This window comes from Eptatretus burgeri, chromosome 18 (genome assembly GCF_056783735.1).
Source record: "Eptatretus burgeri isolate ZD-2024b chromosome 18, Ebu_testis_v1, whole genome shotgun sequence".
Taxonomy (NCBI): domain Eukaryota; kingdom Metazoa; phylum Chordata; class Myxini; order Myxiniformes; family Myxinidae; genus Eptatretus; species Eptatretus burgeri.
Genome location: NC_140978.1, coordinates 43,240,423 through 43,268,082, shown reverse-complemented (window position 1 = coordinate 43,268,082; position 27,660 = coordinate 43,240,423). Strand labels below are relative to the sequence as shown.

General features: G+C 40.7%; 1 protein-coding gene across 8 annotated transcripts in view; it reads left to right on the top strand.

Annotated features, from left to right (window-relative positions):
• B3GLCT (beta 3-glucosyltransferase) overlaps window positions 1-27,660 on the top strand; it is a 55,690-nt gene that overhangs the window by 19,844 nt on the left and 8,186 nt on the right. For all 8 annotated transcript variants that reach the window (XR_015053257.1, XR_015053256.1, XR_015053255.1 and 5 more), the window contains 8 exons: window positions 1,372-1,483; window positions 3,119-3,255; window positions 3,905-3,968; window positions 10,038-10,160; window positions 10,758-10,827; window positions 15,879-15,992; window positions 18,255-18,357; window positions 24,285-24,407. Coding sequence is in view for 4 of the 8 variants with exons in the window: in XM_085863936.1 (XP_085720062.1) it covers window positions 1,372-1,483; window positions 3,119-3,255; window positions 3,905-3,968; window positions 10,038-10,160; window positions 10,758-10,827; window positions 15,879-15,992; window positions 18,255-18,357; window positions 24,285-24,407 (846 nt within the window). In the remaining 4 variants the exon portion in view is untranslated. The remainder of the gene's footprint in view (window positions 1-1,371; window positions 1,484-3,118; window positions 3,256-3,904; window positions 3,969-10,037; window positions 10,161-10,757; window positions 10,828-15,878; window positions 15,993-18,254; window positions 18,358-24,284; window positions 24,408-27,660) is intronic.

Below are 27,660 nucleotides of genomic sequence, written 5' to 3'. Positions count from 1 at the left end.
CGCAACAAACAAACCCACAAACACCGGTCCGTGAATTATAGTAAGGATTAAGTGCATATTTTCCAAGGTTTTTTTTCTTCTCCAACATGAATGATTGAAGACTCTCGCAGGAGCTTTCTTGTACATGTATCACGTGTAGAACAATAACTTTTGCATAAAGTATGAAGGCATGAGTAGATGATGAATGAGTCAATCTGCTAGTGCATCCATCCATCGGGACCATACCTGTACAGAGCATCAGTGCCGCCAAAGCAGTCTCCTGGGCTATTGGGCACAATCCTGAATGGGTCGCCACTCTGACACAGGATGCTCAAATGGCTGAATCATCCCAGCAAGCTGGTACTCTTTTATTTATTTTTAATTTTTTATTTTTTGTCGGCCACAGAAGGATGACAGGCCGAGTCAACCCCACCTGGTATTACTTCAACGGCTGAGTGACATTTGAACTCAGGACCCTAGGATTCCAAGCCCACCACCCGAACCATTAAGTCAACACTTACATCGTAGTAGATGTGGGATTTTATTCTTTGATCTCAGTATTTTGAGTCATGTGCTCAGATTGGAACATCAATCAGTTGTTTCGCTTGAAAATGCTCATGCCTTGAAATAAGTAGCAATGTTTTAGCTCATATGTATAAAAGTTTTGGCATTTTATTTTTATCCTACATTATCAACAAAATATTTGGTGGTGAAACATTTACGCGCAATGATTTAAAAAAATAAATAATTCTGTAGAACCTTGATTATATATTCCATACTCCTTCTCAGGAATATCACCGTGTACCATGCTCCAGTCAGAGCGTCGGTTCTGCCAATGCAGTTTCATGGCTCGGGTTACAATCCAGGACAAGTCGCCACTCTGACACAGGAAGCCAGGGCAGGGATTTGTAATTTGTTTATGGTGCTGGCGATAGCTCGCCTACTCTTCGCAAAGGATACCGTGGGATCTTTAACGTTCACCAACTAATGCCGGCATATGGGACACCCGGCTTGACGTCCCTCGGAGGGACGGCACACACGTTGATGAATCTACCTGCCTGTGAAGCACCAGGATGACAGTTTATAGCTGGTTCGCGATTGGAACTCAGGTTAGCTTAGAGGCGAGTGTGCGTACCTCTCGAACATCTTGCCAACCCTCTCAGGAATATGGAATATATATATATATATATAATTGTTTGAACTTTTTTTTTTGGAGAATTTATCGAACTTGAAAACAAACTTTCATTTTATTATTTATGTCTAATTTGAGTTTCTTCGAGTTCCTCTGACCGGGACAGTTGGGAAGGAGTTATGTTCAGATCCTGTGCACAATGTAAGTTTTTGTCAAGTTTGACTTCATTAAGATAACTAAATTATTATGTCGCCATTCAGGATAGCATCTACTCTTCATGGAAAGCTTGCTTGGCTGTTTTTTTGCACTGAAGAAACTTTGGTGGACCTGAAGCGTCTAGTTCATTTACTTTCTCAATATGATCATCGACAAGTGAGTCTTTAAAATCAGAGGACCATCTCGCTAAATACACTTCATAGTACTCCTTTGTCATTTTCTTTGCTATATGGAGTTGAGGCTTGTTTAGTATCAAAATGGTAAGAGGACTTTTGGGCCAACAAGAGGAGGTAGAGAGGTATAGGTAGACATTGGATTTGTATACAGAGGGGATCTCAAGAATCACTGCTCACCTTCACTCTTTCATTCCTCTTTTTTTTTGTACTGCCTTTGGAAAAGACTCCCACACTCTATTCAATCCCAATCTTCCATCCAGGTCTTCAAAACAGCTGTTCACCACCATCTCTTATCGTCCCCCATCCAAAACCACGATCTTTTCTACCCCCGTTAATCCACCCCAAACCCTCCTCCTTCACATTCCCTGCTTTCCTTCCTGAAAGTCCCTGTAATGTCCATCTTGTATACCCCGTGTACCACACCCCATCCCTCTCCCTTCCACAGATCCCCTAATGTCTCTGTTCCACACTGTTTTTTCCTTCCCCCTCCCACCCCTCTCGTCTCCTGCTCCCCTTGTGTATCCTGAACGAGCTCTCATACGAACCTCGACAATGTATCCTGAAAGAAAAATGTGGGCTTATCAGTTTGCGGTTTTGTTGTTGTTGTTGTTGTTGTTGTATTCATGATCGAGGCTCGTGGAAGAGCTGGAGCAGAATGGAAGGGAACATGACGTCGTGTTGAGCTGCGATTTTTATGATGGACATATAATTCCAGGTGAGTGTGAAGTTGGAACATTGGAAGGTTAGCAAAGAGAGATAAATATTTTTGTCTTGCTCAGGACAAATAGTTTTTCATTTGCAACCTCTTTTACAATTTAACTCTTAATACTCCAGCAATTGTGAGGTAAATAACAATAAAAGTGGTGATCAGATGATCATTATGGGAGATTAAAGGAGATTTCTTCATTTTTATGCAAGCCAGTTGTTTGGTTGGACTTACAGGATACCACGGTGGTGGCGTACTCACATTTGAGCTCTCTGGTCCTGGTTAAATTCCTGACCAAACTCTAAACTTATCATGTTTTTTTTTTTTACAGGCATAACATCCCATCAATGAGTGTGTTCTCTCTCAGAGTAGGCCAAGTGTTGGTACTGGTCCTCCAGCTAATAACACAAACTAACTTTTTTTTCCCAAACCAACAACTTCATGCATGCGGCACCGAGCGGCTGCTTGCATAATTTCTGAAAGTGTGTCCTTGAAAATGTCGACAGGCCACGTGTTGGTCCTGGTCCTCGAGCCATATTGCTGCTCTAACCTTCAAGGGCATTGCATCAAGGAGACATAACAGTCTGAACACATTTCCAAGGACACACTTTCAGAAATTATGCAAGCAGCTGCTCGATGCCGCATGCATGAAGTTGTTGGTTTGGGAAAAAAAAAGTTAGTTAGTGTTATTAGGCAGGTATTATTCAATAAAAAAAATTGGTGAATCTTATTTTAAAAATAATTTTTAAAAATGTTTTGTCGGAGATGGGGATAAAAGAATTGAGCGATAATTTTTGAAGTTTCGACTCTGTGGGTGAGAGTAACCTTTTTAGTAAAATTGCCTTTCGTTTTGTTTGACGAATGGATATTCTAGAATCCTCTGATTTTTCTTCTTCTTCCTTTTGATAGGAATGGTTTCTTGGGCACCCATTGCACGATGAAGAAGCCACTATCATCCATCACTTTGCCTTCCATGAAGGTTCAACTTCCTTCTTGTACCCCGACTTTGAAGCTGGCTGGGCACTCAGCCGTGTCCTGGTTGACAGGTCGGTTCATTCCCCCTGATTGAGAAACGGATAAATTTCTTCATATTCTTTTGAGTCAAAACTCTTTGTCATGGCAGCAGCACCATGGCTGAGAACGTTAATCTTTACAAATGTCCCAATTCGGTGCTGTCACGTATAAAAGTTTGACTGATTTAATAAATCACCATTATTCATACCAGGATAAGTTTAATATGTCGTATCATTGTGCACTGGAGAGTGGTAATGGATTAGCTGTTTAAGGGTGCTTTGTGAGCTCAGCTGACAGAGAGCGTTGTTGCTTTGTGAGGCAAAGTTCTGGCAAAATGTGCATGTGCCAGGCTTTCTGATTGTGGATCCGATGGTGTGCATCGTTAATTGTACATTAGGTTCGAGTTCTTGCACACCTAGACACATTATGTGCATAAAAGTTTTTAGTAGTATGGACAGTGGCATGACTAGGGCCAAATCCTGAGATTTAGGATGGTAGTAAGGTAGGGAAGGGTCTTTCACCCATAATGTAGTTAACACATGGAATTGTTTCTCTGCAAAGGTCATGGCAGCAGAAACAGTAAATAGGTTTAAATGTTGTGGAAAGTTTTACCGTCATGGAAACTGATTTAATTTCCCCAGTTTTTGCATCATTGTTACTACATTTGTTTTTATCCCGTAGACTTTCCAAGAAGTGGGACTTGACCTCTCATGATTTAGACTTCACAATTGACTTGAAGCATGAGGTATGCAGTGAAGCGGATTACACGACCATCGAGAATGCAAACATGAAGTACCACGATGGAATTTTTTACAAACCATCCACACATTGGGAGAAGTTTTCCTTCTGCTCCCTTCCTGTACATTCTCTTTCTTTCCTTTCTAATCAGTCCATTCTTTTTTTTTTATTATGCCTCCGCTGACGAAGTCGCCGGAGGAATTGTGTTTTTGGGTTGTCCGTATGTCCGTCCGTATACACAGACGTACCTACGTACTTCCTGTTTTCTTTGTTTTCTCTGTTTTCTGTGCAACTGCTTATCCGATTGACACACAATTTTTTTTACCATAGATGCGACTACTCATGTAGAATGTTTAAATGATAATTACAACATCATCGGTCATGTGGTGTGGCAGCGATGTTCAAAAAAAGGAAAAACTTTGGACCTCTGTATCTCCAAAACTACTCCATGGAAAAAAATTGAAACTTGGCACATGTCAAGTAATCCTGGGAAATAAGTGTGACTTTTTGTTGATGATGTCATGGGATGCTTTGTTATGACGTCATAATTGCATATGTCGAGCACTTTATCCAATCGGTATGAAAATGTTTGTTTGAGGGTCATCCAGGGCTAAATTTTATGGGGGTGGGGGGGATTGATGACGTCATCAGTCACGTGGTTCAGCGCAACCTTTTTTTTTGACATATAAGCCTTCAACAATAATGTTGGCGGAGGCATATCTGTCGACGTCGAACAGTGCCGTTCTAGTTGACCTTAATTCTTTTCCTTCCTTTTGAACTCAGTACTCCTCCCTCTTTCTTGTGTTCCCCTCTTCCTTGATTTTTTTTCAAATGACTTATTTTCTTCAGTTTACCCTCTTGATCCCTGGAATTTGATGCAGTGTAATTCAATCGGACAGTAATTACAGTTCTTTCTGATTGTTTACACACATTTTGTGAAACTATACTGTACCTCATTTCTCAAAACTACAAACGCAAAACAGTCAACCGTTTCTGCAAAACTTCAGAAATTTCTGTCAAAATGTAACATTGCATTCAAAACCCTGTTTTGTCCCCTCAAAATGATATTTTGCATCCAAATCATACACACAAGCCATCAAATGAATAGACCTCGCTCCATCCATCCATTGGGACCATACTCTGTTTAGAGCATCGGTGATACCTTAGCAGTCTCCTGGGCTATTGGGCACAATCCTGGACAGGTCGCCACTCCGACGCAGGATACTCGAATGGCTCAATCATCACAGCAAGCTGGTACTCATTTTGCCGACCTCGGAAGGATGACAGGCTGAGTCAACCCCACCTGGTATTAACTCAAGAGCCGGACAGGATTTCAACTCAGGACGCTTGGATCCCAAGCCCACCACCCTAACATAGACCTTACTGAATACCAATTACACACTTGTGTTATCAATGAAAAGCACTATTATGAAAATCTTTCGGTATCAGTATGCTTTTGCTTTTTCTGCGTTGTAATGTGCAACTTACGTATAGTAGCCCGTTGTTCCAAATTATTACAGTATACAGGCCTACTCAAATGTAAAAAGAACGCACAAACACAGTGAGATTGATTTTGTTGTTTTAATTTTATTTTTCCAAGTTCGAGTACTGTCGGCAGGATGTAACGTAAAACAAAAAGAAACGGCAGAAAAATAATATACAGTCCTGGGAGACGAGTAAAAAAAACACAAAACAAATGTTAAACTTCAATTTTATCGAAAGAAAACAAACGAACAAAAAATAGAACAAGAAATCATTCTGGGTCCTGTTTCTGCTCTTGATCAGGCCGGAGACTTTCATTGATATCACAAGCAATGTTCTCCCTTGTCAAGCAGTGGGGGAAATATTTTCTGGCATGACTGCCGGGATATCCCCACATGCCTCCTCCATTGCTTGGAGTAGGGCCACATGTTCGTTGTGGGGGGGGGGGGGGGTACGGTCATGCACCTTCCACCGCCATGCTGAGAAAAACCCCTTCATTGTGTTTGTTACAGTAAATGACAGTAAAGTAGAGGTAAATTTCTCCAATTTCTACCTACCTATTCTTATTTCTGAATGTCTGGATGACGGAGGCAACAGTGAAGCGGCTCAAATTCGGCTGAACTTTGTGCTCGGCCTAACTCATGGTCAAACCACATGGTCAATCAAAGTCGACCCAATCTCGTCTGAGATATTTACCCTCCTTGCTCTTCCTCGTCCTCTTCCTCCTCATTCTCAACCTTCCTAATATACGGCAGTACTCCAGGGGCCTCTCTCTCTCTCTCTCTCTCTCTCTCTCTCTCTCTCTCTCTCTCTCTCTCTCTCTCTCTCTCTCTCTCTCTCTCTCTCTCTCTCTCTGCCTCTTGCTACAGTGTTGTCAGTCATTGTTCTCCAACACATGAGAGCTCATCTGAAGCCGTTTTATTGGTGTTAAATCTCTCATTACTGATTGAATAATTAAAGCAACTAGTGTTTCACCCATGAGGAGTGAGTGTGTTCAATCGATAACTGAAGTTTAGTATTTTGAATGGCAGTGTTTTCAATGTGAACACAAGACATTTCCTTTTGAGGATTGTGCCAAATGAGGAGAATTGTGTGAAGTGTTTTGGAAAATGCTTCAATAAGACTGAAAGTTGTGTGAAAGCGAGCAAAATGTGCTTATAGTTTTGAAGAAATTGTCTTTCTTTTTGCACAGGAACTCAAAGTTTTCCTCATTGGGTTCATGGCACCAGTTACAGTGTGTAAACAATCTAGAAAAAAAAACTCTAACTGATTAGCTTTCTGGTTTGTTGGAGCTGACAAAATTTGTTTCTCGTCTGCCTCCCAAGTAAGATTCTGCAATTAAGGAAAAACGTTTTCTCACTTTTGGCCCATGTAGCCTCTTGAGGGTGCATCATCAATGGAACAAAGAAAAGATCAGGTCTGGTTCCCTGAACATATTTCAGGCATTCAACATGGTCTGGCATCCTGCTCTGCTTGCCAAATGCACTGCCTGTGGCATTCAAGGTTGCCGTCATGCCTGGCTTTCTGAATTGTCAACTCCTCACGCAGTCAACTCGATGCTATCAACGGAACCCGTTCCTCTCTTCGACTACTGTAGGCTGGAGTGCCTGCCCCAAGGCAGTATCTTTGACCCAGCCTCATTCTTCATCTACATACTGTACATGACCTCTCCAATGCTCTGGAGTCCCTTCATTACCATTCATTTTGTGGGTGACCCCCGATTGTGCTGTACAGTACTCCTCTCCCATGATCAGCAGACAACAGCTTTGGCACTCTCTGCTAATCTGGAATTGATTATATTTTGGTCTGATAAATGGAACATGTCTGTCAATGCAAGCAAATCTCACAGGTTCCCTTGTCTTTCCAGGAGGATAATCAAATTAATCCACCTATCTATTTCCATGGTCAGGTCAGATCAGGTATGGGAGCATGCGCCGGAGCAGTACTCCAGGGGCCTCAATCTGGCCATCTCCCAGGCAGATGCCTGGCCCATCCCCATCTCCTTGAGATGCAGATCAACCTGCTGCAACCAGAAGGCACGTGGTCGGCCCATTGGCCACTTCCACTCACGAAACTCCCTCGCTGAGAGAATCTTGTGAGCAGGATCAGTGGCAGGAAAACGAGCCACATGTCCATACAGCTGCAGCAGATGCTCACTGACTATGCAGGTAACAAATCTCATTTGAGTCTCTCTCAGCAACCGCTCGTTGGACACAAAATCCGACCAACGACAGCCAAGAATTCTCCGAAGAGACCTGGTACCAAAGGAATTAAGTCTCTGTCTCAGATCCTTGGTCAGATTTGAAGTCTGAACCAAGGACCTGAAGACTCGAACTTTCATCCTCCTGCACAGGTAGTGACAGCGCCACACCCCATGATCCAGTGAATCCATGACTCCCCAGCCCTGCCTATTGACCTCTGGCTCACAGCCAGCACAGACATGAATATCACTTCCAAGGTAAGTGAATCTCTCCATGACCTCAACATCCTAACCACAAACAGGTACAGACAAGATAGCAGCATCCAAGATGTCATTGAAAGCCTGGATCATAGTTTTGTCCCAGGAAACCCGAAATCCCAGCGGCTTCGACTCCTCTTTAAGCATCTAAAGGACCCCCAAAAGGATATCCAGATTCTCCGCAAGGATGACTGCATCATCTGCAAAATCAAGGTCAGAGATGTTGACATTCCCAAACGATGCACCGCAGCTTGATCTCTCCGACATCCTCCTGAGAATCCAGTCCATACAAGTGCTGAAAAGTGTGGAGGCCAGTACACACCTCTGACGAGCTCCAGTAACAACTGGAAATTTGTCTGAGATGGTATCACCACATCTCACAGCACTTTCAGTTCCAGAGTATAGTTCAGACATACGATTTTGGTGGCACCCCACAAAGATCAAGAATCCTCCAGAGGACATCCTGATTTACTGAATCAAACACTTTGCAGAGGTCAACAAAGGCTGCAAAGCAGCCCCTGCTGAAGCTCTCGTCTACGTTTGGTGAGGACCCGAAGGGCAACGATACGGTCAATTGTTGACCTTTTTCCTTTGTTTTTTTGTAAAACCTGACTGCTCTGCACACTGCATCAGCGGCATAGTCGCGTCCCTAACCAATGATGCAACCAGCAGCCACAAGGCTGCATTCAAAGAATGAGACCTGTTCATTGTGCGAGACTTGTTGCTCTGAAAGGTTATGGATCATGTACTTTTCCGTACTTTTCACAGAAACTGCTATATTGCATTTCCTTAACATATTGTCATTTTGTCTTTCAATATGTTTGAATCCAGCAAGTTCATGGCATAATTACCTCTGCCACCGAAGGTGAAGGAGGTCACGTTTTCACCCCCTTTCTGTGTGTTTGTTACTTGCAAAATCGAAGATTTTTCAAGTATATTGGTCAGTCGATTTTGTTATTCTGTCTGTGTGTTTGGCTGTTTGTCCGTCTGTCGTCGACAGGTCACAATTTTAAACCGATCTCCACGACACCGCCACATGGTAAAGTTTGTCGTAAGGAAGAAGCCTATTGTTTTTGAGGTCAAAAGGTCAACATAGGCCCAAGGACAGCAACTTTAGTGAGATTTCTAAAATCCTCAATTGTCATCCGATTGACTTGAAATTGAAGAGGATTTATATTTCCGGTCCTTGAATTCAACCACCAATTATTTTTGAGGTCAACATAGACCAAAAGGTCAACATAGGCCCAAGGTCAACAACTCAGGTGGTATTTCCACAATCCTCCATTTTCATCCGATTTACTTGATATTTGGAGAGGATTTACATTTCAGGTCACTGAATTCAACTAGACAATTATTTTTGAGGTCAACATGGACCAAAAGGTCAACATAGTCCAAAGGTCAACAACTAAAGCGGTATTTCTAAAATCCTCAATTTTCATCCGGTTGACTTGAAATTTGAAGAGGATTTATATTTCAGATCACTGAATTCAACCTACCAATTATTTTTGAGGTCAACATAGGCCAAAAGTACAACATCGGCCAGATTGCTAAAATTGTTAATTTTCAACCAATTGACTTGAAATTTGAAGAGGAGTTACATATTTGGTCATTGAATTCAACCACCTATTATTTTTGAGGTCAAATTTGTTTTATGGATTTTGCAGGTATCGTGTTCTGCATGACGTCGTTTTCTTGTTTGTTTGTCTGTTTGTCTGTCTGTCTGTGTGCAGGATATCTTAAATAGTTGTGGACGGATCCAGGTGAAATTTGGTGTGTGACAAGGATGAACATATTCTGTTTTGGTGAAGATCCGGATCCGTGTCCGACTACTAGAATTTTTAAAGTGATTCTTCACCATTTGGAGATTGGGCTAAAACGAGATATATAGCAAGATATCTCAAAAAGTTGTGGACGGATTCGGATGAAACTTGGTCGACAGGTTTGGGAGTGTAACCCCAACAAATTGATTAGATGTTGGTGAAGATCTGAATTCAGATCTGGATACGAGAGTTATTTAATTTATAAAGTCATTCTTCACCGCTGAGAGATTGGACCAAAAACGATATATAGCATGATATTTCACAAATGTATTGGGCCCGATATGTTCGAGTTAAAATGATGTTTATCTGTTTTCAGGTTGCCCTTTATATCTGGGATGGTGGCAAAGGCATCAAACTGACTGCAGTGCCTCAATTTTGTACATTGAATGAGACCGGAAAAGGATGTGCCACAGCCGTGAACACCACCTTCCCGACTTGCGTATGTTGTACTTTTTTGTTTAACTAAACATGCATTGCTCAAGGGGGTTATGTTGGAGTCAGTTAGCTCTTCTTTTTGCCTCTAAATTAATCGATATAAAATGTGTTTTCTTTTTAAACACCCACCTCCCAATCCTGCTCCCCACTGACATTATGATGGTAGAAACTCAACCTTTACCTTTTCATGTTGCACATGTGCTGTGCTGAATTATTTCATTAATTTCTGCCTTTATTGCCCTCCATCCTCACTGACATAATTTGTATTAATATTGAAGAATTTGTGGTGTTCCTCTCCTTCTAGAAACTATATATAAAAGCTTCTGAACATATAGGTCACCATTGCAGCATTTATTTTTTTTCAGGCTATGTAGCTCTTTCAATCACCTGCCACAAAAAAAATGGACAGCAAATAATGATCAAAATGGTCTTTGCAGGAAATTCTCTAACTTATGTCTTGCACCTATCGTCAGCAGGTACCACGATGATCAGCTCTATCATTACCCAATATGGCTGCAGATGGGTGATGACATCAATGATGGGATTAACTTTCAGTTTTAACATCATTGTGTGATTTACCTGCTTTTTTTTTGATCGTTAGGGAAAACCTGTACCTGTTGAAGACATATTCTTTGCAGTGAAGACATGCAAGAAATTCCACCATGACAGAGGTAATGTTACATTGTCAATTCCTCCATGAGATGACCATGTCAGTTTTGTGTTTATTACCTCTGCCACCGAAGGTGAAGGAGGTTATGTTTTCACCCCTTTCTGTCTGTTTGTCTGTTTGTGTACAGGATATCTTAAAAGGTGGTGGACATATCTGGATGAAATTTTGTGGACAGGTTGGGTGTGTGACAAGGACAAACTGATGAGATTTTGTTGAAGATCTGGATCCGGATCCGACGACTAGAATTTTTAAAGTGATTCTTCACTATTGAGAGGGACAAAATGATACTTAACACGATATCTCAAAAAGTTGTGGACGGATTCGGATGAAACTTGGTGGACAAGTTGAGTGTGTGACAAGGAAGAACTGATTCAATTTTGTTGAAGATCTGGATCCGGATCTGATGTTTTTTTTTTAAGAATCTCAGATATTTATCAATCAAAGTACGATGCGATTCGTGCAGATCGAATCCATGGTTATCTTCATGAAGGGTCTTATATAATCACGGACCCAAGCATCTTACACGCACACGCACACACACGTACACTTACACGTACGTACACACACCTTTTATTAGAAATTTGACACTCGTTCAAATCGGGGAGTGCAACCAGAGGGTATACACAATTAATAAATACATATCACCTTTCAGATTACCTTTGCACCGTTCCAAGCGCTTACACGAAACAACCACATTACTGTTAACTTTTAATGTACAGACATGACAGAAGTAAATAGACACCATAAATGTATTCATTTCATCTGTATAATGCAGTTTTACTCAGTGATTTGTACTAATATCTGAGTATTTCTTTGCAGAAACGAGTTCCTGGGTCTTGTATGACAATTAACTATGCCTCAAACACAGAGAGCACACAAACTTTCCGATTTTCAAAGAGGACAAATTGTTGGCCATTCAGAAGGGGGCGTCAGCCAACATCAGATAGCTCAGAACCTTGGCATTCCGCTTTCTACGGTCAATCATGCGATTGTGCAATTCACCAGCGAAGGCAACGAATACACAGCTTCCGTTCTGGTCGATCTGGGCCCTCAGAAAGATGTCTTCGAGCTATCCAGCTGTCCATTGAGAAAACTCCCTGTTGCAAGGCAGCAGATGTTGCAGAGGAGGTCCAGGTTAGCTCAAGAACTGCTTTGCCGTACCTTCATCAACTGGGCTACTATGGGGGAGCAGCTCAGAGAAAACCTCTTTTTAGACCAGCCAACATTTAAAGGAGAAAGAAGTGGGCTGACGAGATGGCCACCCGACACTTGGAGTTTTGTCAAACTGTAATCTTTTCAGATGAGTCACAATTTACTCAATTTTCTGACAGTGGACGCGTATGGTCGGGAGACTTTTCAGTCAAGAGTTTTCTTTGAACCGATTGCAGACAACTGTCAACCACGGTGGTTTTTCAGTGATGGTGTGGGGAGCAATCTGGAGCGATTCCACCGACGAGGGGAACATTCCATCTTGCTGGGGCGGAGTCGGCCCTGAGGTGATCTCACGTCTATGTCCGTGGCCTCGAACACGTGTGTAATGGTGCTGAAGGAGTGGAGGGGGATTTAATGCAGAATACTAACTAGAAAGAAACTCACAGCACTCACATGAAATTCCCATTAGACATAGGGGAGAGATTCTAACTATCCACATATAGTTAACGAAATAACTAAACTTTGGGTCAACTGTCTGTGTGAAGGCAAATGGTTTCCAGATTCGTAACACTATTTCTCCTCCTAACCTCATTTTTCATTTTGGGGAAGTGTGAGGTAGAAGGGTGAAATTTTGTTGTAGATTCCATGTGCAATATTCTTCTGTATTACAATGAATTTAACAAGAGTGCAGATGTCACCATTTTATGTTTTCTGCCACAGCCAAGACCTTGGTACTGGATGCTATTATTTTCACTCTCAGAAACAAAACAAAGTGTGAAAAACTTGATATTTAGCACATATCACAAAATAAAGCGACAGCATATATGGAATTTTGTGATCTCCTTGGCCTTTCACGAAAAAGGTTATAAGTGGGGCAAGGCTCGACATTAACGGTTGCCCGGGGAAAGTAAAACTTGGCATCAGGTAACCAAACTAATGACTTGGTTGCCTGGTTAGGCATCCTCATGATCATACCTTGAACAATCATATTGACAATATTGAATATGGATGTTAAAAAAAACAACGTTTTCATCTGCAAAACAACGCCGTGGATCTCCAGAGACATGACAGAAGTAAACAGACAGCATGATTTTTAAAGAATTTATTTATTTAACATTTGAAGTATATTTGATACATTTTTAGCTTGCTTGTTCGAAGAACAGAGAGGGACAGCGATACCCCCAGCGTGAGTGTCAGCGTCAGTGTGAAAATGTTAAAGTTTTTGGTGCAAGTTATTTAGAAGCTTGCCATTCATTTAATATGTGTACTAGGATGCTGATATTTGGCATGGAGCTTCCGTTGGGGTATATTATTGGTGTGGTGAAGTTGAAATTAAAAAAATAATTTCAAATGTTTTAAATTTTTGACCTGTTTTGAACTTAACTTTTTTGTATCACATCAACGTTAAAGTTTTTGGTGCAAGTTATTTAGAAGCTTGCCATTCATTTAATATGTGGACTAGGATGCTGATATTTGGCATGGAGGTTCCTTTGGGGTATACTATTGGTGTAGTGAAGTTGAAATTAACAAATGATTAAAAAAAAAAATTAAAATTTCAACCTAAGATGGTGTCAAAGCCATCCAATGCTCGCCTGTTTATACTAGACGCTTGCCGTTCATTTAATATGTGTACTAGTTTACTGATTACAATATACAAATACATATATTGCTTTAAAATTATTTGGATCAGACTTCACTGCAATGCTTTATAAAAAAAATATGATTAGACTAGTCTTTTAAAAACGATAAATGTATAAACAGGCGAGCATTGGGTGGCTTCGACACCAACTCTCTGGTAATACATACACTAGTATTTGGTAAACTTGCCATTTGCAGATTTCAATGCATTTACTCTTTCATGCATAGAACGAACAAGTTCCAAAATTTTCTCTTGTGGGATTTCTGTCCAGGCTTCACACAAAAGGTTTAGCAATTATACCCGTGATGTTGCTTTCCTGGACTTTTTCTGCACAGTTCGATGCAATATGGCACAGAGGTGTTCAATGGGATTCATGTCAGGAGACTGACTTGGCCATGGAAGTCACTTGATCCTATTTCTGTCCTGCCATTCTGTAGTCTTTTTTGCAATGTGGCATGGAGCTCCATCTTCCATGTACAGAGTGTTGTTTTTAACCATCTGACCAGTGGAGAAGACAGGGACACGTCTATCCTCAAGGATAAACATGTATATCGTAGAGTTGATGTTGCCAACACACTCCGCAAGCTCTGACCTCAGAGCCGCCCCGCCAAGCCAGATGGAATGTTCGCCTCGTCCAATGAGGGGAGGACACCGATCGCCTGACGCCCCCCGACCAATCCGGGAGGCGAGTTACCTCAGAGCGGATCCCTCCGCCCGCCCGGGGGAGGGATAAGAAGAGTGGCGAGCTGTCTCAGCGGCGGTCTTTTCGGGGTTCCTTGGTGGTCGGTGGTCGTGTTGGTGCTCGTGGTGGTGGTGGTCGTGGCGGAGGTGTTTTGTAGTGCTCGTGTCCTCGATCGTCGTTCGTGGCAGCCAGGATCGTGGGCTCGTTGGATTCTGGGTTGTTGATTTGAGTCCCACCATGGTGGGTTGTGTTGGAGCGCTCGAGCTGGGGATCCCCGTTCCCTTCCACGGACTCCGAGCGGCCGCACGAGGCGGCCAGGTACCCGGCCAGACTCTGACCCTCAGCTCAGCTTCCATCCCGAGCTGAAGGACCGAATAAAGACCCACGAGGTCCATTTCTTTTTGGGTGTGTGTGTCTGTCTGTGGCCAGTCTGATAAGTAGAAATCGTTTAAGTGCCATTTAAGTGCCATTGTACATTTGCCTACATCTATATTCGTGATTAAGTCTGCTCTGTGTTTCCCTCCCAATTACCTTGTAAATAAATAACTGTTAAATGTTCCAATTCATTGTCTGTGTTTTCTTTCATTGACCCAGTATGGTTGGGGCTTGAGAATTAGGGAGGCTGATTGTGCCGTAAATTGTCATTTGGGCTGGCGCGGCTTTGGTAATTCCCGCCTGGTTATGCTGGATCCGAGTCGGTAATAGTGACTCGGTTCGGACAAAGCCGGCTGAGGGTGTGGTTTCCCCGGTAACTAGACCGCGCGGTGACTTAGGTAAATTGTAATCAGACAAAAAGACCCCAACCGCACAGTTGAAATATTGGCGTCCACGATCCATTAAGCGACCCTTCGACTTCAGAGTTATCCGGAGTGACGACCTTCAATTCCGGTGTTCAGTGGGAGACGGCCCAACTGCTCCATCTAGTGGTCGTCCTCGCCACCGAACCCGGCACCACAACAATATTGCATCCACTAAAGAGGTTAATCAAAATAAAGACCAAAGACCAATTACTGCACCGTCATCCCAAGAAGGAAACCAGGCAAAACACACACACACACACACACACACACACACACACACACACACACACCCACACACACACACACACACACACACACACACACACACACACACACACACACACACACACACACACACACACACATACACATACACATACACATACACATACACACACACACACACGGTATACACCCCACACATACATATATAAAAGTACATATACATACAAACAATATATAAACACACAAACACATATTATGTCCACTGAATAACACAGCAAGCATCCACTGAATGAATGACACTTCAGAAGGAGGACTTCTATACTGGGACAAACACATTGATTGACTCCTGGACAAAATGCATTGAAGAGGATGGAGATTATTTTGAATAATATGACATGCTTACAATTTGTTGATGGTTCTTTGTTTTGTGTTTTTCCTAGGTTTTTTTTCCTATGTTCCTAGGTGACAACGGTTGGGATGACTGGCATAATTAAGAGCACAACATGTGGAAGTATAATAGTAATTAATTTCTCTGGCCCTTGTTTGTTGACCAGTTCCTATTGTATGGAAAACCTGGGGTCCACAAGCAAAGAACATCGAGTTTTACAGTGACGAATCAGACCCCAGCATCCCGACTATCACCCTTGGGGTTCGGAACACTGAAAGAGGTAAATCAAGACAAACGCACTTCACACGAAACACTTCCACATTATTATTATGCAGCTGTAAAAGTCTGAAATGGTATGGATTTGTCAACAAGGACAAATGTGTCCAAGAGCCGCGTCATAAAGGTTTTGTCTTCACCAGAAGAAGAAGAACAACAACAACAACGCGGAGCTCTCTTCGAGTCAGCGTTCGCAACACGCCGCCGCTAAAAAAACAAAACAAAAAAAAAACATAAATAAAACATAAAAACAACAACTTCCGATATTTCGTCACGTGCATTGATGGAGCCAATAGCGAGACCCGTCATGGAGGCTCTCGTTCATGACGAGAAAATAGTGTATTTACGAAATTACAACACATTAAATGGAATTACCTTTAAATTGTAACGTGAACTTTTCGAAACTTTAAAGCAAATATCCGAATATATTTAAAAGTTGATGATAGACGCTCTCAAAAGGCACCCTCAATGCGAGGATGTCTACAGGTGTTTAGTATTTAAGGAGATCCGGATCCTGTATAAAAAAGAGCCGTGTCCTAAAGGTTTTGTCTTCACCAGAAGAAGAAGAAGAAGAAGAAGAAGAAGAAGAAGAAGAAGAAGAAGAAGAAGAACAACAATGCAGAGCTCTCTCAGAGCCACGTTCGCTACACGAGACACGGCTAAAAACATTTTCCATGCCTTAAAAAACATGGAAAATGACGATTATTTTCTAAATGACTGGAGCATATATGGAAGTTTGTTGCAGCAGAAAGTTGGTTTTCACAGTCACCGTTTTTTAATTTTCTTTTTTTTCATGCATGCACACGATCTGCAGTCAATACAGACTTTCATGCAGAAAGACTTGTGACTTTTGAAACTATTGGGGAAATGTGTTGATTCTCTTGCTTGGAGTAAGGAAAGTATAAGAATTGGTTTACACTTGATTCGTTTTCGTGTGATTAGGTAAGGTGGTTTGATTCAGCTTTTTAACTTTGTAAAAAACTTTCTCCATTACATATTTTGTGGATAATCCATGCCTACCAGTGGTTCCTTGGTTATCTTGTCCAGCCACTACCAAGTGAACACCCAGGGGTATTGCCCCTATGTTTAAGTATCAAGTTGTTGGCTTGAAGAAGTTCACGCTGTTGGTTCTGACATCCATCAGGGTTCACAAAAACGATTACCAAACCTTAGCTCCGTCGCACTGACATACAGCGGCCTACAAAAGTATTCACCCCTACCGATAATGCCACATTTAGATGAATTACGAATTATGCATAAACAATGTTTCCAAATGATATTTTTTTATTCATAACTGAAGAGATCAAACTCAACACTGTTATAGTCTCAGGAAGTTACATGTCAGGAATATGTGCAAAAAAACTTGTACAAATTAAAATTCACCGGTTGTAAAAAGTATTTAGCCCCATAGGTCTGTACTTGGTGGAAGCACCTTTTGCAGCAATGACTGCTACGAGTCTTTTTGGTTTGGTCTCTACCAGCTTTGCACAGTGAGATTGTGAAATATCTGCCCATTCTTCATGTTCTCCGTCATGACTACATTCAGGTAAAGCCTATTGCACTTATTTTGTAACTTTTCAAACAAATAATTTGCTCCTGAAATGATTTAGGATGAATAAGTTAAAGGGTTTGAATATTTATGCATTTGATAATGATCTCGATTTTCTCTGTTAATCTCACGTATTCACATTTTATATGCATTTTTTTTTTTTTAGCTTTATCACTCTGGAGTAGTTTATGAAGGCTTTATATATTAAGTTTGATTTGAAAGCATCATGAAATATGCTCAGGCAGCATCAAAATGTGAAAACTTTGGAGGGGGTTGAATGATTTTGCAGGCCGCTGTATAGGTTGTCGCAGAACGTGTAGTTAATGCAATATGTGTGACATTGGTTTATGTGCAGTTAAAGTGATTTGTGATCCTCCTGTCCCATTTAAAATAAATTCTTGCTGATTGTGGAAATATTGAGCTGGTCATGATCGTTTTGTGACAAATTAAAGTTTACCTGGATCATGTTCTGTTTTTTGCTTTAAAAGGGCTCATACCTGAAACGTTGCTTCACCTCCTTTCCCACAGCGGTTAGCATACCTTTTTTCAACGTTTGCTTGAGAAAATTTGTAATCCTTATATTTTTGCCAATGCAGACTGGTTGTAGTCCTTATAAACACTAGTTTTCCACTTGTCTTTGAGCCTGATTAACTTTACCATTTATAGCATACATGATATTGGTGTATTTTAAGTAGTTTCAATGGTTGTCTTTACCAGGTCATTGTGGGAAGATGTTTGCAATTCTTAAGAGAATGAGTTCACACCATGAACTGCAATCCATACCTTGGCTTGTCATTGTTGATGATGACACATTGATTAGGTGAGGTTTCATATCTTTTGTAATTACCCCTTGCACTATCTATATTAATATTTCGGCACGCCCCTTTCTTTGTTCCACCATCAGATTTTTGTTACTGCATGAAATGAAACAAGCTTTGACATATATAGTAATGATATTATTGTCTTCCTTAAGAGGCCCCTCAAAATTGGTTTTGATGATTATGGTAGTTAAATCTTATTATCTATATTAATATTAATATTTTGGCACGCCCCTTTTTTTGTTCCACCATCAGATTTTTGTTACTGCATGAAATGAAACAAGCTTTGACATATATAGTAATCTGATGGTGGAAAATCTGATGATGGAACAAAAAAGAGGGGCGTGCCGAAATATTAATATAGATGATATTATTGTCTTCCTTAGGAGGCCCCTCAAAATTTGTTTTGATGATTATGGTAGTTAAACAGTTCATGTTCTCCATTTGCAAAATGGGAGGAATTATTGCACAAAAAAGAAATAAAAATGTTTCCCATTTTTTAGAGGACCACTAAGATGAGTTCGTAAAACCTTTTGCAGAGTATATTATTATTAATCACTATACGCCATAGTAAATTGCTCATGTTATTAAGCTGTCAATAAGCTATCAATCATAGACATATAATAAACTCACTTGAGTATTCATATCTCTATTTCAATGCGTAATATCAAGCGGTACCTTCATGATGACCTAATAAAACCGGTCTCGATGTCCGTCCGTCCATATATCTGTTCACAATCAAACCGATCGTGATGCATTTTAAGGCTTTCCTAGAGCTTTGGAGAGATTACCTACACTCCCACACAGTGCTGTTTTTATTATTCCTACTGCACTACATTAGAACATAGATCGTGGATGGATGCGCAGATCCCAGGAGAACAACTATAGCTGTACAGAACAATTCATATTGTCGATGGATAAAATTGATATTTAATTGATATTATAATAAATTGTTTACTTAGAATATCTTCAAATTTTGTGAGTTTTTAGTTTGTTGTGAAATATTAGGTCCTCGGGTCTCCGCATAGTGGCGTACAGGCTTAAGTCGTACTTCTGTTTACTACCGTAGAAAATCACAGAACCATCCGATCGACATGCTGTTAACAGTTTCAGAATCAGCTAAAATCTACAAGATATGAATATGTACACGAAACTGATCCGGCCTTTTGGATCACTTTAAAGTAGGGTGCCCTGTAATTTTAATGCGCTCTATGGATCCTCCGGACCTCACGAATGGTACACGTTGTGTAGTCACTAAACTACGTGGTAATGTCATCGAAGTGGAGTTACTGCGGGACAGTCGAAGGGGAAAACCTGAATGATAATCAATGGATAAAAATGATATAATATATTGTTTAAAATACAGTCATGCTATCTGTCTTTTACCATATGTTGCCAGTGACGCCCGACCAAGACGGGCAGCTTTACTCGTCTCATAATAAAATATATTTGTCACATTTTCAGGATTGTACAAATAGTCTGTCAGGTGATAACTATAAGGGACTTAGATATTAGCTATGGTTAATTACCCTTATTAGCTCTTCCTATTAAGCCTGTTGTTGGCTTATTTGTTGAGGTGGTTGGCTTAAGATCTTAGGGCGGAGAATTCAAGCCCCTGTTGTTCCGTTAAATTGTCAACAAGGTTGATTGACTAAGCTTGTCATCCTTGTGAGGTCAGCAAAATGAGTACAAGCTTACTGGAAATGGAGCACTGCATCAGCAGCACAGCGGTGCTCCCAGCAATGATGCAACCAGCAGCCACCAAGGCTGCATACGAAATGATGATGAACTCTTCCCAACTTAACCCTCTTTTAATTACAGATTGCAGTGTTTCCTCCCCCCTCCCCTCTATCTTCTCCCCTCCTGTTTGTTCATTCCCTTATTATGTCCAACTCTTGCCCTGTTGTGGCACTTGCTCTTCCACAAACCTTGATCTTCAAAAGAAAAAAAAAGATCATTTATGTATATCTTGGAGCATCTGAAGTTGATAGCAAAGGATTAAAATTCATCCTCGACCTTGTCCGAGCTTTTGAAGAGTAATCTAAAAAGTATCTCCAAAAACTTCTGTCGCTCAACCTTTCCTCCGCTTTTCCATTCTGATGATACTATCGCTGTCTCTCTGACCAATAAAGCACCTCTTTTTGGTTCTCTTTTCTCCTCTAACTCCCCACTGGATGACTAACATTCCACCTCCCTCTGACGCTCCCCTCACCAATCCTATATCCCTCCCTATAATGTCTTTTCATGCAGTCAAAAAAATACTCCTCTCTCTGGACATAAGCAAGGCCTATGGGCAAGATGGCATTCCTCCCCGTATCTTGAAGGAATGTGCTTCAGAACTTGCACCCGTGCTTGCTCGTTTGTTTCGGTTTTGTTTAAAAACCCAAACTTTTCCTCTTACCTGGAAACATGCCTTAGTACAGCCTATTTAAAAGAAGGGTGATCGTTCAAACCATTCTAACTACCACCCCATTGTTCTCACCTCGACTGTTTTCAAAGTCTTTGAATGTTTTCTCAATTCCCATTTTCTCAAGCATCTTGAATCTCACAGTCTTCTATCTGACCACCAATACGGCGTTCGCAAGGCAAGATCTACAGGTTATATCCTTTCTTACATGACAAATGTCTGGGCCTCTTCTTTGAGAGACTTTGGGGAATCCTTTGTTGTTGGCCTTGATATCTCAAAAGCCTTTGACAGAGTTTGGCATCGGGGTCTGATATCCAAGCTTCCCTCTTTCGGCTTTCTCCTTCACTCTGCTCTTTCATATCGAGCTTTCTCTCCGACCGCTCTATCTCTGTAATTGTTGATGGTCCAACATCGACCCCCTTCCCTATCAACAGCGGTGTACCTCAGGGTTCCGTTCTGTCCCCAACACTCTTCCTTCTTTTTATCAATGACCTTTCTTCAACAAATAACCAAATGCACTCATATGCTGATGATTCAACATTACCCATCTTCCCCTCACTCAACATTGTCTTTCCCATCTGCCCCATCTTCCCTCACTCGATCTACATCTCGTTTCATCACAGCCACCTCTTTAAATTCAGATTTGGACAAGATCTCCCAGTGAGGCAAATGTAATCAATTTAAGTTTAATGCTTAAAAAACTCAATTTCTTCCCATCTCTCTCTAAAACTCCTCTCAACTCTCCAATCTCCTTTAAAGCTCCACAATTACACCATGTGATACAATAAACCCACTAGGTATCACTCTAACATCAAATTTATCCTAGAATCCACACATTACTCAAATAGCTAAGTCTGCCTCGAAGAAATTAGGAGTCCTGTTCAGATGTCGAAGATTCTTCTCCTCTGAACAGTTGATCCAACTATATAAAGGATTGATTCGTCCTTGTATAGAGTACTGCTCTCACATCTGGGGAGGTTCCAGCTCCACATACTTACTGGACAGAATTGAATTCAAAGTTATTCGACTTGTCAACTCTACCAATGTGACCTCAAAACTTGACCCGCTCAAACTACGCCGCATAATCAGCTGTCTTTCTCTTTTCTATCGATATTACTTTGGTTTCTGCTCACAAGAACTTTCTGTTTGTGTACCTCCACCATTAGCGAGACCAAGGAATACTCGACAAGCCACTACATCACGTGATTATTGTGTGTCCATTGGCAATTCAAGGGTGGGCCGTTACGATGTTTGTTTCTTCCCCTCCACTGCCAAACTCTGGAACTCTTTACCTTCTCACATCTTCCCAAACACTTGTGACCTTCCCCTTTTCAAAAAGCAGATTTTTTACTTTCTCAAAAACTCTTAGTCGATTCTCTCTTTCCTTACTTTTCAATTCATGCAATTCTTTTATTTAAGGCTTGGCCTAAATGAGGACTATTCAGTCCGTGCCTGTACCTTCAACATTGATTAATTAAACAAAAAAAAAATTAATAAAAAAATATTTTAAAATCGAAAATACTGCTTTCAAAATCGAAAATACTGAAAAAATTAAAGATAATTTTCACATTTTGTTTTTTTTTTAAATAACAATAATCTCAAATGTTTAACAGATTAAACACCATGATATTGTTTGTCCACTTTTCTACAAGATCTCAATTGACCGTGACTTTCAATTTGGGAGAATGTGGTGATTTTTTTTTGCCAATTTTGGCCAGATGGCATCTCATAGGGTTATATAAGGTTCCACATATATTCCTTATGCTATACATAATTAACCAATAAGTTTTTTTATCCAACCTGGTCCTTGTTTCTTGAGTTATGGCCCCCTTATATATGTTTGCCTTGAATTAAAGGATTCCCATTGCTATCCTGAAAGTTGGCATGTGTTTTGCACATTCCATCAGCTAAGGGTGACATCATAAAATGGAAAAAAAGGATTCCAGGTTTTATTGCAGAAAATTGTCAAAATCTGAAATTTACGAATTAACCTACCTCACTGAGCGTCAGTACTTATTAAGAAGTTGCCACATAGTTGGGCTCAGATCCAATCAGGTTTAAGGCAGACTACAAACAGCACTCGGACAAAGGTGGACTTGACACCCGATCGCCCGAGAGCGCCCTTTGTATGTACTGTACATATCATTACAACAAGTCCAGACTGGTGGAGATCAAAATTGCTTCACTCATCATGATCATAATACAGTATATAAATATGACAAGCAGAGAAAATAGATCTTTAAGGGTCTGCCAATTTTGGTTGTTGTCGGTTTTATAGTGTTTGAAATGTTAGAAGAAACCATTTTGCTATATGCTACAGGTGGTGATTGTATTGCTCGAGAAATTCTCTGAAACCTCACATAATGTATTTAGTACACTCTTCTTAAGCATTATTTGATGAATACTTTCCAGTTCAATATAAGAATATACCTTTAGATATTATTTTACTGATTTCACGAGAAAGACCTCGCTATTGTCCTTGAGACAATAATCTCATGTTTATTATCCCCCACACGCTTTTTGAAAAGAATGCTGAGATATTATAATCATGTCCTTCCGTCACACTTTCTCCTAAATGGTTGTGCAGAATTTCACCAAACTTAGTTATGATCACCACATGGCAAGAAGATGCGATAGCAGTGTCATTTTTGACCCTGCCCCATGGTGTGGGGTCAAAAGGTCAAATCTTTAAATATGCAATTATGGGCGCATTTTAAAACATTTTTTAATGAAACTTTGTGCAGTATATGTAATCAACATGGGGGTGATGCATAATTTATGTCACGATTTTTTTGGATTTGACCCCCAGTTCATGCCACAGGTGGTGAGGACTCTAGGACATAGGGGGAGAAATTTTTCACTCAAAATTTGATATTGGGTCATTCCTGATGGAACATTTTGCCATCTTTCAACTTTGCTTTCGGTGGGAAGCGTGTGGATTTGTGATGGTATGTCATCGACTTTGCTCTCGTTTATATTTGTTGTAGCTCCCCCCCCCCTTTCTCTTTTCTCCCAAACAGTTTCACATTTCATGATACACAAGAATGGAATTATAATGAACTGCTGCAATTCTTGTCTTCAAATTAATGTGGAGTTTGGGGGTGGCTAATATAGCACATTTCCAAACAAGGGGAGGATCTAATCTCTGAATTTGATAATATAGTTAAGAAAGGAGACTGTCATTTCCTCTGCTTCCCTGATGGTGTAATTTTGCCTGCTTTACAGCTCAAAAGGAGGTAGAAGCAAAGGCAGTGGTGTTTTGCTGCTCTTGCTGTACTTTTAGTGTTGTTTGGCTTTTTTGCATCAGTCTGGTTTGTGGCATTGCATAAACCATTTGTTTTGCTGCTGAAAACATCGTGTGAAACCGCAACATCTAGTCCTACTGTTGATTTCGATGGAAGTGTTGTCCAATCTACATGATTATACACACCGCATTTGTGGGTAATAATCTATCATAATGGTCTTGAGAGCCTCTCCTTTTCACTGAAGGTCTGTTTATATCCATGGTCTTCTTCCTTGTAGTGTGCCTCGACTGGCTGCATTGCTGAGCTGCTACAATACCAAGGATCCAATATACCTTGGAGAACGTTATGGTTATGGACTGCATACTGGAGGTGGTTATAACTACATTACTGGTGGAGGCGGGTATGTGCTTTATCCTTTGGACATTTTATTTTAATGAAAAATGCATATACTTTAGTCAGTAGTGTCAAAAGGGAGGGTTTGACGTAGTAATGTGTCCCATTTCTCAGTCGCAATATTCACTCGTTTACGCTCACTCATATTTATCCTTTTCAAACTGAAATGCATTACTTCATCAAACACCTCCCTTTTGACACTACTACCCTGCCGGGGGTGGCGGCTTCGCCATCCTTTCTTGTGATCATTTCTTTAACCAAATGGAGTTGTCAAATAGAGATCCTATAAATATTTGTTTATGTTCTATGTTAGGAAATAACTTAATTTTCTTATAACACTCATCATCATCGAGTATACCTGAACTTGGTTCTTGATTTAAGTATCTTTGTTGAGCAGAGATGAAATGACAAACCTCTCTTAATGCTCTTCTCTGACCACCTCCTGATCTACATGTCATCTTAAGATTATAGTAGATTATTTTGCCATTGATTTCTTGACAACCATCAAAGTTTTCTTTCCATTCAAGGATGTTTATTTTCTTTACATCCTCTAACTTATTTGTATCTAAATGTATCCACTTATTTGTTTGATCTACTTTTACCCCTGTTATTTCTTCAATAAGACTTATTTGATATTCCTCATATTCATCATGTTTTCCATTTAAATACCAAGGCTGTGATTTTCTCCACTCTTTGGTTTGGTTATTGCTTGGTTTTATCATTTTATATATCAGTTAAAAAAAAAGATGGTGGCAGTAGCCTTTTAAAACCCCCAAACCCCATTTTTATTAATACTTATATTTATATCCCTTTAAACCCATCAGGTAATGTATTTATTCCATCACTCATCTACACAACATGGCCAAAAGTATGTGGAGACATCTCATCCAACATCTCATTCCAAAATCATGGGCATTAGTATGGAGTTGGTCCCCACTGTGCTGCAATAACAGCCTCCATTCTTCTGGGAAGGCTTTCCACTCGATGTTGGAACATTGCTGCGGGGATTTGCTTCCATTCAGCCACAAGAGCATTTGTGAGGTCAGGCACTGATGTTGCGAGATGAGGTCTGGCTCACAGTCGGCGTTTCAATTTATCCCAAAGGCGTTTGATGGAGTTGAGGTCAGGGCTCTGTGCAAGCCAGTCAAGTTCTTCTACATCGATCTCGACAAAGCATTTCTGTTTGGACCTCGCTTTGTGCACGAGGGTATTGTCACGCTGAAACAGAAAGGGCCTGCCCCAAACTGTTGCCACAAAGTTGGAGGCACAGAATTGTCTCGAATGTCATTGTATGCTGTAGCGTTAAGATTTCCCTTCACTGGAACTAAGGGGCCAAGCCCGAACCATGAAAAACAGCCCTAGACCATTATTCCGCCTCCACCAAACTTTACAGTTGGTACTATGTATTCGGGCAAATGACGTTCTCCTGGCATCTGCCAAACCCAGATTCGTCCGTCAGATTACCAGATGGTAAAGCATGATTTGTCACTCCAGAGAATGCATTTCCACTGCTTCAGAGTCCAATGGCAGTGAGCTAAACGCCACTCCAGCCAACGCTTGGCATTGCGCATGGTGATCTTAGGCTTGTGTGCGGCTGCTCGGCCATGGAAATCCATTTCATGAAGCTCTCAACGAACAGTGCTTGTGTTGACGTTGCTTCCAGAGTCAGTTTGGAACTTGGTAATGAGTGTTGCAACAGACGATTTTTCCACGCTACATGCCTCAGCACTCGATGGTCCCGTTCTGTGAGCTTGTGTAGCCTACCACTTTGCGATTGAGCTGTTGTTGCTCCTAGATGTTTCCACTTCACAATAACAGCACTTACAGTTGACCAGGGCAGCTCTAGCAGGGCAGATATTTGATGAACAGACTTGTGGGAAAGGTGGCATCTTATGACGTTGTCACATTGAAAGTCACTGAGCTCTTCAGTATGCACCATTCTCCTGCCAATGTTTGTCTATGGAGATTGCATGGCTGTGTGCTTGATTTTATACATCTGTCAGCAATGGGTGTGGCTGAAATAACCAAATCCACTAATTATAAGGGGTGTCCGCATACTTTTGACCATGTAGTGTATCTTTTATCATAAAATGCTGTTAGAGCTTTCTCACTAACTGTCTCTTAGAATATTTCATGTTTATAATTTCTAAATGATTCATCTCTCTATGAACATCCTTTATCTTCCATATACATTCAAGGTAATGTTGAAAGTTCATGGTCTCTTTTAATACACTCTTCTTTAGACCTTTAAGTTTCTTTTCACATTTGAATTCATTTAACCCTCTATTTAAGTATTTATATGCATATGCCTTTGATCTAACACCTACAAGTTCACTTTGTATCTCTTCACCTCATTCATCTTTAAATTTACCAAAAACCTTTTTATTCTTATTTGAAAATAGTAGGTTATATTATTAGGATCATAATTACTTGTATCATAAGTATCTTCATCTTCTTTCATATTGTTGCGGGCCGGGGTCTGGCGGAGAACGACCACTGGGTGGGTGAAACTAAGTCGATTCCTACCAGACTCCCCGGAATTGTAGGCAGTCGCTTACGGACAATTCCGTGACGCGGCGGGTCGCTTAACGACTGTGGACGCCAATACCTCAACCGCGTGGCGTAGGGTCCTCCTGTCTAGAAACAAGTTACCTAATTAACCACGCAGTTTCGACTACCGGGGAACCACGCCCTCGGTACGCCTTGCCCGAACCGGATCACTCAACCAACTACTGACTACCTTTCCGGATCGGATGCAGTCGAGCGGCACTGCCCAGGACGTACCGGCTTGAAGGAACGGATTATCGGGAATAAAGACCCGGCTAAACTCAGATTCGAACCATGCTGGACCAATGGAGGAAAAGACAAAGATGAGCTGGGAACATTTCTATAATTATTTATTTACACTAAGCGGGGAAAAGCATGTGGCACAATGAAGACAGAGGTTTTATTTGCAGTGGTATCCATACAACAGGGACATACAATGTTCATGTGGTGTGGCAAAAGACATACAGTGGGTCATGCAATAGCAAAAGGACAAAGAGCAGGCTTACACCGAACTATCTATCATATATATATATATATATATATATATATATATATATATATATATATATATATATATATATATATATATATATATATATATATATATATATATATATATATCATTTATATATATATATATATATATCATTTATATATATCATTTATATATATATATATTACTTAATTTAACATAATAAGGCACCCATCAGACT